Source organism: Scylla paramamosain, chromosome 5 (assembly GCF_035594125.1).
Source record: "Scylla paramamosain isolate STU-SP2022 chromosome 5, ASM3559412v1, whole genome shotgun sequence".
NCBI lineage: Eukaryota > Metazoa > Arthropoda > Malacostraca > Decapoda > Portunidae > Scylla > Scylla paramamosain.
The window spans coordinates 16,836,692-16,849,886 of NC_087155.1; the positions used below are offsets into that span (position 1 = coordinate 16,836,692).

At 42.6% G+C, this 13,195-nt stretch overlaps 2 protein-coding genes across 21 annotated transcripts in view; both read right to left on the reverse strand.

Annotated features, from left to right (window-relative positions):
- LOC135100596 (uncharacterized) overlaps window positions 1-13,195 on the reverse strand; it is a 412,487-nt gene that overhangs the window by 127,949 nt on the left and 271,343 nt on the right. For all 19 annotated transcript variants that reach the window (XR_010268806.1, XM_064003656.1, XM_064003654.1 and 16 more), the window contains one exon: window positions 1,882-2,017. Coding sequence is in view for 18 of the 19 variants with exons in the window: in XM_064003656.1 (XP_063859726.1) it covers window positions 1,882-2,017 (136 nt within the window). In the remaining variant the exon portion in view is untranslated. The remainder of the gene's footprint in view (window positions 1-1,881; window positions 2,018-13,195) is intronic.
- The window catches only part of LOC135100597 (helicase SRCAP-like), a 60,901-nt gene continuing 56,866 nt past the window's right edge, over window positions 9,161-13,195 (reverse strand). For both annotated transcript variants that reach the window (XM_064003658.1, XM_064003661.1), the window contains one exon: window positions 9,161-9,235. The gene's annotated coding sequence lies outside the window, so the exon portion shown is untranslated. The remainder of the gene's footprint in view (window positions 9,236-13,195) is intronic.

Consider the following 13,195-nt stretch of genomic DNA (forward strand, 5'->3'; position numbering starts at 1 on the left):
CTGACGGCTTTTGGTTGATAAGAATATAAAGTGATGGTGAAACCTTGAATGGTGGTTTCTCATCAATAAATATCGAAAATAATGGAGGCTTGTGACAATCGGAAATTATTTATTTTTTTAAGGGGAACTGATAATAATATAGATTAATTACGTTTTTTGATCAGTAAGAATCCAGTGATGAGGATTTTTTATCAATCAATATCGAAATAAGTTTTTTTTTTGTCTGCAATGATTCAGCCTAGTATAATATTTTTTTGTGAGAGTGAATGAATATCCAGACATAAGTTTTTTATCAATAAATATGAAAGTGAAAGCTTTTTTTTTTTTGTCAATAACGTTAGTGAGAGTCACAAGTTAAACTTTAAGGAACCCTCAATTAGTATATTACAGTAAACATTAAGTGAAAATTACAGACGATATTTTTTGTCATCCTGCTCAATAGTTCAATAAGGCGAGTGAGGTCAAGAGAGACCTGACTGAGTAGCAGAGTACATCCAGCGTGGCCCGTCGCTCCCTCCTTCCGTATGCAACAAGACCACAACACACAACCCTACTGAGGGATAAATACACACGCATTCACACCAATCCATTAGCTACAGGAATATTTACGTTAACAAGCACAAATTAATACCAAAGGTAGTATATCAGAACACACACAGGCGTCACTCGCACTACTCATTGCATAATACACCATACAGTCATGCCAAATCATACCAATTGCATCAAGATATATGATTTTAGTGAGATAAGTGTGAGGGATTGCAAAGTACTGGTGTGGGTGGGATGCATGGGAGGGTGTGCAGTAGTGTAGCAATGTAATAAGTGTGCTATGAAAGTGTACTACGGTGTATTAATAACGTGCTGCACTGTATACTAAAAGATGAGCCACTATACAAGAGGTGTAGCATGTACCCTTTGGTGTGGTGTGGTGTGGTGTGGTGTGTTGGTGTGTTGTGGTGTGTGTTGGTGTGTGTTGGTGTGCTGTGGTGTGGTGTGGTGTGCTACAGTATTACTTAAGTTGTACAGCCTGAGGAAACTAACCTACTAACTGGTTTGCTAATGTTATACATACTGGAGCGTCTGGGAAAATTAATGGACTGGCTGCCCGACAAGTGTTATTACAGAGCCTGAGGTGAATTAATCTGCTGTGCCTCTAAACGAGTTGCATTATTGTTACTCTCACTGCACGGCCTCAGGGGGGTAACTTTTCCTGATCAGAACTCCCATGAGCCACTTTCCCCATCGCTTGCTAAACTCTACGGCACGCGGCAGCCCAACTCCACCAGCACCACCACCACATCCGAAGCCTCCCAAGCCTGCACACCGCCTCATCTCTGCACACTTCCATTTCACAAGTCTCACATTCCCCACGCTGCCCTGACGCTCTCAGGAACTATCAGTGCCTGTCTCCAGTTACCTCTCATCTCTAGTAAATCTTCAAAACTATCCACCACCAAAGCCCCCAAAGCCTGCACACAGCGTCATCTTTGCATACTCCTATTTTACGAGTCTCACATTCACCTGTCTCCAGTTACCTGTCAGGTCTAGTAAAGCATCAAAACTATCACTAATTACCTCCATTTACTTGTCATATCTAGTAAAGCTTCAAAACTACATCATACATTAGTATTGCAAGTTTTACAAGTTACCAGCTTATCTTCAGGTACATTAAGCTTCAAAGCTACATGTCACATTAGTAGTAGTAATGGCCATGAAGAAAAGTCACTCACTACCCAACCCACTAGTCTACGCAAGCTGCAAACGCTACTGGTCGCTGGTGTGGATGGCTACTTTGGAGGATGAGCGAGCAGTGTCTGGGGTGAGGCGCGGGGATGGCCTGGCTCCCGCTGCTCCACAGGGAGAGTCGTGGGTCAAACTTACCTAGGGAGACTGGAGGTCATGGGATCGGCCTCGTACTGGGGTCCGCGGCGGCGGTCCACCGTGGCGTACCGCAGGGTGCCGCCGCCAATGTCCGAGTCGTAACCCTCTGGCTCGGACATGTAGCCGCCGTACCGGGCTGGGGAAGCAGGGTGTGAGAAGTGTGCACAAGACGAGGCTTTCTTTGCTGCTGTTTTGGTGATACTCTCTTACGTTACTTGTCGTTCAGTGACAATGCAATCCAGTAATGAATAATTTTAAGCAATATATTCATGTAATATGAAAGTGCCAATCCTAAATATCATTACTTTACATTATAACTTTCTAAAAACTTAAATTACTTATGCTAAAAACTTATAAACTTATAATAATGTGTTAGTTTCACATTCTAAGCGCACGCAATGCTGCGGGTTAGTCTCCGTATGTAAAAATATATTGTCCACCACTAAAGCCCAAGCCCACAGGCAGACCACCACGGAGGTGGCGGCAGCAGCATTAGCAACAGCGGCGCGGCGACACATGCGGCTCCGCCCAGTGCCCCGCAGTTGCCCCGACGGAGATACACAGGAAAGGCGGCGATTTATTTTTAAAGAGAAACAGAGAGAGTTTAATTCCCTTGAGACGAAAGTTTTGTGCTGCTCCTTGACTTCCAATTTATTTTTGTTTACAAATTTTTGCACAGCGACCAACTTTTCGTCGAGGGAGTGCTGGCGGGTCCTGACATTTCCTTCGTGCTTTTCCGAGAAAAGAATCACATTCAAGTTGTTCAATTGTAATTCTGAAATGCATACACGCCTTTATTCTTTGCATCTTCCGCACGGGGCAGCCATTCACGCATACAGCAAGATAAAGCATCAAGTAATAGTCTGGCGCGTGGTACTGAAGGCGGGGAGAAGGGGCACGGTGAAGACCGGTGCTTCTTTCCCCCTTTGCATTTAATTACTATAAGGATATTTGTCTCTTTAAAGCACCTCATACCGCGCCTTTCAGTGCAGCGCACCAGCCAGACGGGGTAAAAGGAAGCAAGTTTGTACGTCATAATCACATAATCAAGAGGAGGAAAACTTGGTCTCGTAAGAAACCAAACACACTAAATAAACTCACTGACGAAGCATAATATTGAACTATCCTAATTAAAGCTCAAGAAAACTAATGCATAAAGAAACACAGGTATATTGTCCTGGATAACATTGCGACTCATAACAAGGGTAGGAAAAACTGTAATAAAAATCTATACTAATAATAATAATCTGCAATAACAATGTAGAAAACACTAGTACGTAAATCTGATAAAATCTAAAGGCAGAATCAGCTGCATTTAAAAGCTGCAAAGATCTCATGAGCAAAGGTCTATAAGGTAAGAGATTCAGGGAGGGATGAGGACAGCATGCACGGAGAGACTGACTGGGAGGGAAAACGAAAGACTGGAGGAGAGATATATTTAAAAAAAAAAAAAGAGAGAGGGTATTAGTAAAGATAAAAGGAGTCGAGGAGGGGAAAAAAGAACCCTTATCTCCAGCTCCAGATATAATGAAATAAAAATACGTGTTCATGTACCTCGACTTTGCCTGAATTTATACCTAGGTGAGTCTGAAAGGTAATTGAGAGAGAGTGGGAACCGAATTAGAGCCCGATTAATTTGAGGAACTGAAGGTGTAAGGAGAGAGAGAGAGAGAGAGAGAGAGAGAGAGAGAGAGAGAGAGAGAGAGAGAGAGAGAGAGAGAGAGAGAGAGAGAGAGAGAGAATATCACTGCTGACGAAGGGAAACATATTGAGGATAAGGCTGCGGAAAACGGAAAGTTTAGCCAAGTTTCCCTTAAAAGTAAAAAAATAAAAAGATAATATATACTTATAAAAACACCAAGAGAGAGAGAGAGAGAGAGAGAGAGAGAGAGAGAGAGAGAGAGAGAGAGAGAGAGAGAGAGAGAGAGAATAAGATCACTCAATAACAAAACTTAACATAAAGAAAAATATATACAATAATACTTAAAATAATACAACCGTAACTCAAAAAGTGTTATGTAAAGGAAAGGAAAATCAAATGGAAAATACTCCCTTATGTGTAAAATGCCTCCTCCCATTGCACAAGCAGAGAGAGAGAGAGAGAGAGAGAGAGAGAGAGAGAGAGAGAGAGAGAGAGAGAGAGAGAGAGAGAGAGAGAGAGAGAGATTGACAATTTTTTCTAGGATAAGCAATACATAGCAAAAGCAACTAAGAGAGAGAGAGAGAGAGAGAGAGAGAGAGAGAGAGAGAGAGAGAGAGAGAGAGAGAGAGAGAGAGAGAGAGAGAGAGAGAGAGAGAGAGAGAGAGAGACCCATTTGAAAACACCAGATACTCTATTTTGGAGTGATACCTCTGGGTACTTTATATTTGATGATGATGTGGTCGTCTGAAAGGTAAAGAGCACACGCTTATATATGCTATACACACTCAGAGATGCTTGGGACTAAGGTAAGGTGAAGTGCAGTGCCTCAACATCAATATCAAGAGCCACAAAGAAGTGTACTGTGTTTCATCAAGTGTGCCACGGTAACTTAATCAGCTGACCCGAGGCATGGGAACACTAGAGATGATTGATTCTCTCACTCAATGATTGATTTATGTACTCTCGTCCTTAACTCTCTCACTGTGATATGCAACAATTCATAGCACTGGAAGTAAGGTATGAAATCTTTACAAGCATCTACAAGAAAGGAGGGTTTGAAAATGAGTAGATTTATCAATTTATCAGTTTGGGGGTGGCTGTAGAACGAGAGAATATGTGTCAAAGTGGTTAATAATTAAGACAGGATGTGCCAAATACGAGTGAAAGGGTTAAAACGTACTGCAAAGTCACTTTATTCTTATTAAAACCATTACTTCATCATAAGACACCAGATTATTTTCACATGGATAATCAGGAACCTTAGAATTATGTAAAAGTTTTAGTACAAACATAATGTTAGTTTGCATCACGTTTCAAAACAAGACTGAAATATGTAGAGCAATCAGCGAAAGGAAACATCAGTCAGTGGCATCAGTCAGTGGCAAATTATCATGTTCTCGCGTCCTCAGGGGAGCAAAAATGTTACTGTAATGTAGTTGGTGAAACAGAGCACACTAGTGAATCCTATAGCAAACAAATAATCTTATATATATATATATATATATATATATATATATATATATATATATATATATATATATATATATATATATATATATATATATATATATATATATATATATATATATATTGTACGTGAGAGGGAGATTGTATCCAATGTGTTTTGAGTTTTTGGGATGAACATATTATTGCACTTACACGCACTCACACACAAACAAACAAACAAACAAACACACACACATACACACACACACACACACACACACTGCCATCTGTACTTGTCCTAAAATACAGGTATGGGAAACATAAGTTAATTGTTGGTGTGCAGTGCAAGATTTAGGTATTTTAGAAGTGCCTCTGTTTTGCCAAGGACTGACTGGGGTGAGAACAAAGTGCATACCTTCCTGTATAACTATATGGGAGGAATACAATACCTCCCTCTATAATTATATGATAGAAAAATGTCATTCCCTATAGTGCTATATGCAGTCCCTCTAACACACACACACACACACACACACACACACACACGTGCAACCAATAACAAAAAGTATTCTTTCACCCAATGGACACAACACTCAACAGATGAAGAGGATTTCCAACACATCCTCTCTGCCGTTAAGCCTCATCCTCTCATTTGCATTGCGTCATTCTTTTCGCTCTTTCTTCATGAATATGCAGGGAACTTTGGAACACTAAAGGTAAAGGGGATGAAATGATCAAAGGGTTTAGTGTAAGGCACCAAGTGAACTGATTCCTCTCAGGTGACTTTGGGTACATATTTAGGAGTTTTTTTACGATAAGAAACTTGATTTATGGGAAACTGTAGAACTTACTCAGAAAATCGTGAGGGTGATTGTTATAAAATGAGTTTGACTGAAAGGGACTTACTTGATACTCTGACCTTTTATCTCTTGCATGTCATCCATTAACACATTTGAATTTACATTTTTTTGTGGGTGCACATACATACATACACACACACACACACACACACACACACACACACACACACCCATACACAACAGTGACTATTCCGTGTGTATCAGACAATGCGTGTACCACTTATGTACACATGCATCACAATCACGTTCGTACACAAGTGCTAATGTGCATACACACAAGTGAGACATACATATATACACGTACACACCTGCGGAGCTATCATGTTATTCATTACTCCAACGGACGTCTATGTTAATCTTGACATCTACCACAACATCTAGACACAAAAAACTAAGTGATGATTATGGAGAAAACTTTGATTTCCCGAGTCATTAAGAAAAAGTGAGCACGTCTCATTTTCTACTCCTGGTTCACACATCGCCTTTGTTCCCACCTCGCGAAGCACACCTGCACGCCCACCTCACCTTGCTTTTAATTACTCAGAAAAACAAGACTTTCTCATTGTATCTCCCAACCTTGGATCTGGGACACACCCATCCACCCACCCACACACACACACACACACACACACACACACACACACACAAGCTAACTGTACTTGAAAACACATAATCACTTCCTCTTGTGTCCTTATCAAACTCGAATAATCCTCATCCCGCCTATACCCAGTTCTATAATGCACAGGAATACCAAACATAACCAAGCAATAACAAACTTAACCAGTTACTGTTTAAGGAGATAGGATGACTCGAACTTTGGCAATGACATCGTCCTAGAGTCTTTCTCATCTAGTTTGTACTGAACTCTATAATGCACTGGAATACCAAAGATAACTATGCAGTAGTAGACCAAACTATATGAAAGGTTAAGAGATAGGATCACTCGAGCTTCTGTATTCATATTGTCCTAGTGTAAAGCTCAGTTATTGCCTCCCCTCATGTCCTCAGTGAAGTTCTGTTTCGCAAAGGGTCTAGTCGCCCAACACTTCTCGCTCTGTCATAGTACACTTACCATCTTTAATTTTGTGCAGTGAGTCGAACATCCTCTTGTACCACTCGCCCTGATGCTCTGACTTCACGCCCTGAGGGGAGGGAAATCATACTCCAGTTAATATCATGATCATGTCTAACTATTCAGTAATGCATTTAAAATAATTCATAATATTTGTCATTAGTTTGTATCCCTTAAATAGATATACTTTAGAGTTTAGAATTATTTTCATTATTTTACATCCTTAAAATGAATTTACAAAAAAAAAAAAAAGCTATCCAATTAAGTATTGATAAAAATTTGCTATATTTACAGATTTCATCAATAAAAAAAGTTATCCGATTATATATTAACAACTATGTTCTTTATTCTACTTCTCTTGTACCAGTATACATGAGTTATACTTTCAAATTTTTATACTTGTTTTCTATGTCAGTGTCACTTTGATTGGTACACTAAAATATTTGCAAGTGATGACCTGTAGAAGAGTTTAGGTTTATAATGTTATTTCATAAATGTGTAGGTGATGCGAGGCGACACAGAGAACAGGACGCGGGACACTCACCTTGATGCCTTTGAGTTTCATCAGTTTGAATATCTTGAGTCTATCCTACAAGGCAGCATGAAAACACAGGACGGAAACAGAACATAACAGTGTAGAATGACAACTACGCCACACACACACACACACACACACACACACACACACACACACACACACACACACACACACACACACACACACACTTAGACGGAAATAAATCCACAGATATTTCTATATACACAGACAAATGCTCTCTCTCTCTCTCTCTCTCTCTCTCTCTCTCTCTCTCTCTCTCTCTCTCTCTCTCTCTCTCTCTCTCTCTCTCTCACACACACACACACACACACACACACACACACACACAAGGACGTCCCAGCAGCCCAGCGCACTAGGAGCAGCTCACTACCTCTGCCTCTCGCGGGCCAGCCAGGGACGCACTCTGGCGGCACCACGGGGCAGTCAAATAACCAAGCAGCAGCAGCTTCTCTAAGCTACGCGGGCAGTGCTCAGGCCTCACTAGACCACAGCCAGGCAAGGTTACGCTGGCATACTTACGATTAATGGAGAAAGACAAGTGAGTGACAGATTGAGTGACAGACTAAGTGGTTTGTTTTGTTCTTGGTGTTAAATGGTATTATGATGCTCCAGTGGTGAGGTTTAGCGGTTGGTAATGATGGTGGTGATAGGGGGATGAAGTGGGAGGCTATAATAAATGGGTTTTCTAGTGGTGTTGTGTTTAAAGGTGATATAGTGTGTCATGAGAGAAATAGTAAAGGTATTGTGGACTGTGGGTTGTGATATCAAGGAGTGTGGTAACAAACAGGAGTTCACGTGTGTCTGAGTGGACGTAGAAAGTAATGCGTAGTGTGTGTGGAGTCAGCGAGCGATGCGAAGAGTGTGGTGAGCGGTGAACGGTGCGTGATGTGTCAAGGAAGGGTAGTCGAGGGAGGTGTCCTGTGGCATCCTGGTGGTTTACTACTTGAGTGTCGAGTCAAGGATCAGTGACAGGAGCGGTAGGTCATGGATAGAGTGACGTGTCGAGGGAAGGCAGTCAGGGAGGTTAGGTGTCGTGTGGTCTGCGGTGGTGGTGGTGGTGGTGGTGGTGGTGGTGGTGGTGGCGGCGATGCGTTCTGTCGCCAATGTTGTGCGTCAAAGAAGAGTGTTAATGGGAGTCGCAATGAGTGGTGAGGTGTGGTGAGGTCTTAATGAGTAATGAGGTGTGGTGAGGTGTGGTGAGGGCGTAATGAGTGATAAGGTATGGTGAGGACATACCGACTTGAGGGTGGTGGGCACGCCATCCTTTGTGGTAGGCCCGACCCCCGTCACCTTCTTGGGGCCCAGCACGGCGAAGCGGCGGCCCTCACCCCCCTCCTCCTCACTCTCGTACTCTCTCTTGATGACGTACACTGGGAAGGGAGACAATGGTGAGCACTATGAGCAGGCTTTCTAGTGAACTGCAATACATGCTTATAATACTATCTATAACAACACACAAGAAAATTACTTATTAAAACTTTCAAAACTAAGTCAGTAATAATTTCGATTACACTAAGAGTACTTGTGATAACTGCATGACACCAACTTATGAAACCTGACACTTTATATAAACTTAATGAAGTCTAATGTAGAAGTTAAACACTTCAGAAGATCTTGAGCTAAGTTGATGAAATCTTCACGAGCCTCAAATTGCTACACATCTGATCCTGAAGGCGGCGCAGTAGAAGGGGCATACTCACGCTTGTCGTCTGGCCGGTACTTGGGTCCGTCATCAGGTTTCAGGTACTCAGGTCGCTTGCCGGGAATCTGTCCCTCTGCAAGACAGTGTTGGGTCACGCTCCGGTCACACTCACGCCTTCCTCACTCAAGCTTCGTATTCTCTCTATATATATCTCACAGACTCAATGATTACAGTGATCTTGAGGAAAAGTTGCTTACTGACTTATATTCTATTTCTTTACTATAACATCCAATTTTATTTTTAAATGGTCTCTTATGATATTTACTTACTTTTACAGCACTAACGTAATTTTAAGCAAATTTTGAAGGAGCCGTTGTGATTTATTTATAGAAAAAAAAAAAGGTGCAAGAAAAGTGCGGAGTTTTAAAGGATATGTACAAAAATGTGCGAGTTAAATTAGGCCTTTCATGTATATGTGTGTGTGTGTGTGTGTGTGTGTGTGTGTGTGTGTGTGTGTGTGTGTGTGTGTGTGTGTGTGTGTGTGTGTGTGTGTGTGTGTGTGTACGCGGACACATCTTGTAGTTCCCGTGGGTAATACTCCACGTCTTCAATTAGCATTGTAATGTGATGGTCCGGCGGCGGGAGTTTAGGACAGACTTATGACGAGGGCGAGACGGAGGACCCGCCTTGATCCTCGCCGGGACGAGAACTACAGCAGTAACTTATTTCCAGGTGTGTTCGAGCTCACCTTCCTTCTTCATTGCCTTTGAAATTAACGTGAAACAGGGAGAATAATATTGGTATGGGCATTTAAAAAAGTGTGCTGAAGTAAAAGAACAAAATACTGGTCAGCTCACACTCTTACTTTACACAGCTTTTCCTGAAATTACAGCAGAACCTGAATACACCTTTTAGTTTTGCGGCTCCACAATTCATCGGCAGTAATTAATGGAAAAACTACGCCAAACAAAAATCCCTCCATCCGCGAACTGATTTGAATGGCAAATGCAGGAATGAACGACGAAAAACAAAACCATTTCGAAATATTCATTCGAAAACTGATAGAAAAAAAAAAACAGTGAAAAGTAAAGAAAAATGTATATATAGATATCCATCTACGTCTTACGGTCATCAATCAAATGCGAAACATAGTACATAAAGTCATTCCAAAACATAGAACCGAAAAGAATAGTAGAATTTTGCCGCCGGAACTACCAAGGCCGCCAACTGAACCGCCCTCAGCGAAGCGTGCAGCCGCCTCTCCGCTGCCCGGCCGCCGCCTTACCCAGCCGACCCCACCGTGCACCAGGCGCTCACATTGTGTTCCTGGACGACTAAGGGCACCAGCGGCCGAGCAGCGGGGAACAGCTACACCTTTGAAAAGGCCAAGGGACAGCGTCTACGCCCAGCTCGTGCACACCACAGCGACACGCCACACACTACAGAGGAGGGAGGGAGGGTCTGGGGAGTGTAGGTACGGATTGCTGCCTCGCCCTCCACTAACAGCACGGCGGCGCCTCGCGGGGTGGCGGTGTTCGGTGGACTCTTAAGTGCTCTACATCATATTCAAGTTGAAGATAGAAAAATGCTAACTGTAATGCAATATCTGATATCTGAATATGTGTAGTATTTGAATCTTAAACTACTTACGTTACTATGCATTTAAAAACACAAAACGATCTTCAACTAACATTACGTCTTACTATGTCTGAACATTATCTTTGACTAACACTGCGTTTTACTGTGTCTAGAGACTTACTGCGCAATCGCTCTAACAAAACAATATAATCTACGAGTACTATACACATATTTACATCACTGCATTCATGTATACACAAGTAACAGGTGTTAATCAACAATCCAACCACATGCCTCCACAACAGCCCCTTGTTAGCCTGTTCGAGTGACTATCACGTTATATGCACCACGGCCCGTCGGTCCCGTGCAGCGTTAGGTAAACACGGCACGGCACGGCACCGCCTCTCGGGTCCTCCTGCCACCCAGCCGCCCATCGGGAATTGTGTCACGAGAGCAATCCATATGTACAACAGCGACGCCTGAAACCACACGCAGCCAGTGTCCTCCTCGAGTATTTTGCTTAGCAGTCTCTAAGGGGGACCCCTCGGGGGTAAGATTGGTTGGCTCGTGTGGCTTCAAGCTTATGGGGACTCTGACCTCAGGGTCTGAAACTCGCTTCGTGCAGTCAGCTCCATATATTCGCCTCACCCTATGATGAGCGTGGCATTTTTCAATCAAACTTTTGAGAGTGGATTTAACAAGTTTCAGACCCCGTCAGCCGCGAGAGTGGCAGCGGCCCATCAGAGCCCCGCTCAGACCCAGCGTGCCGGGGGACAGACAAGTAGACAGGTGGATAGACTGACAGACAGACGAGAGGAGAGACAACTGGATGGAAGGGAAGAAAGAAAGGTGTGGTGGGGACGGTGGAATTTTCTCATGGCTTTACCTGAGGTCGAATGCGGTTCATCTGAGGAGAAAATTATGATCGATTTAGGCCAATTGATCTTTGGCAGGTATAAGTCAGGAGTCGGTGAGCAAGTTACCTGAGTGCTGCTCCACCAGTGCTTACATAGGTGACGACCGACCATTCTGAGCCCAAAACTTTGCACCACAAGCATTACAACAACTTGATATTATTCCACATTTTTACGTTAACTTTTGAGTTGACGTAAACGTTTATATACACGAATGAGAGCTCAACGTGAGAGTTTAATTACCACGTGCTCAGAATCATCGCTCTATTAACATAATCAAATTGGGCAGGTGAACTCTTAACATTACTGGGACAATGCACACAATCAGGTAATCAAGCCAATATATCTTTTGTTTACCAGTACCTTATAGTTACTCAGATTTCCTTAATATTAAAGTTGTGAAGTATACATAGAATATAGACAATGCAAGTCCAGTGATCTACTTGTGACAGTAATACGGAATGCAACCAGAATTCAACTTTAGTCTCATTCGTACCAATCAACCAATCAAGACAATGCAACTTATTTTTAGAAAGGGTCTACATAATTTTGACTACGCCCTAATTTCATCATGCTAATACTCAACCACGCACGCACACGCACACACACACACACACACGCACACACACGCACACACACACACACACACACACACACACACACACACACACACACGCGGGACCTAACGGCAGCTTACCTCAATGTCAAGAATTCTTAATCATTTGAACAAGATGCGCGATGGATGAAAGGAGGTGAGAGAAGAGGGTAAGAGGGAGGACAGGGAGGTAATGGTGGGCCACAGGGGTCAAGGTTACGTGAAGGGAGGGAGTACAAGGGAGCACATGAGGTTAGCTGACACGAACGGAGGTCAATAAGGTTAGTGTTGTGGGGATAACTTCTTCATCTTGACTATACATGATCGGTCCTCGTTAAGCATGGCCGATGTACACATTCCTTGACACCCAATACGTGACTCAGAACAAAGCAGGACTCGAGTTGCACTTAACACAATGGAAGAGCAACAGATGATATTTGTATTGCATTTAGCACACGTGGCAGAGAGAAAACAAAGTATAGTTTGTGTTGCGTAAAAATTAAAAGTAAAAAATATAATATACATCCAGGATTAAAATTGATCTTTGACGTTAAAATAAGAAAATAATGATGCTTTCATTTCCATACAGAATGACTCTTGTCTAGTTAGAATCTTCCGCTCATTTTTTCCTCTTTCTCATGCTCTTGGCCAGCTTCCACCACGCATAAGAATAAAATTAACACGAGGGGAGGAAAAAGAAAACATTTTGGATGCTTCATGAAAGGAAAAAACATAACCAAGTGAAAAATGAATGAGCAACACGAAAAATAGCCACACCTTTTCAAAATAATGACGTTCTTACATGTTTCTCCTTGTACTAAGTTGTAAAGGGTTCATCATTTAGTGACCCGCGGGAGAACTTACCGAACACGAGGCAAGGGGAGGAGAGTGGGGGAAGAGAACAACGGGGCTATGCTAGACGCCCCGCTGCACCATCCCCAACCCGTGCCTCCCCCCTCCCGTCACTCTGCTATCGGGGGGACCACTGAAGGGGCAAGGGTGGGTG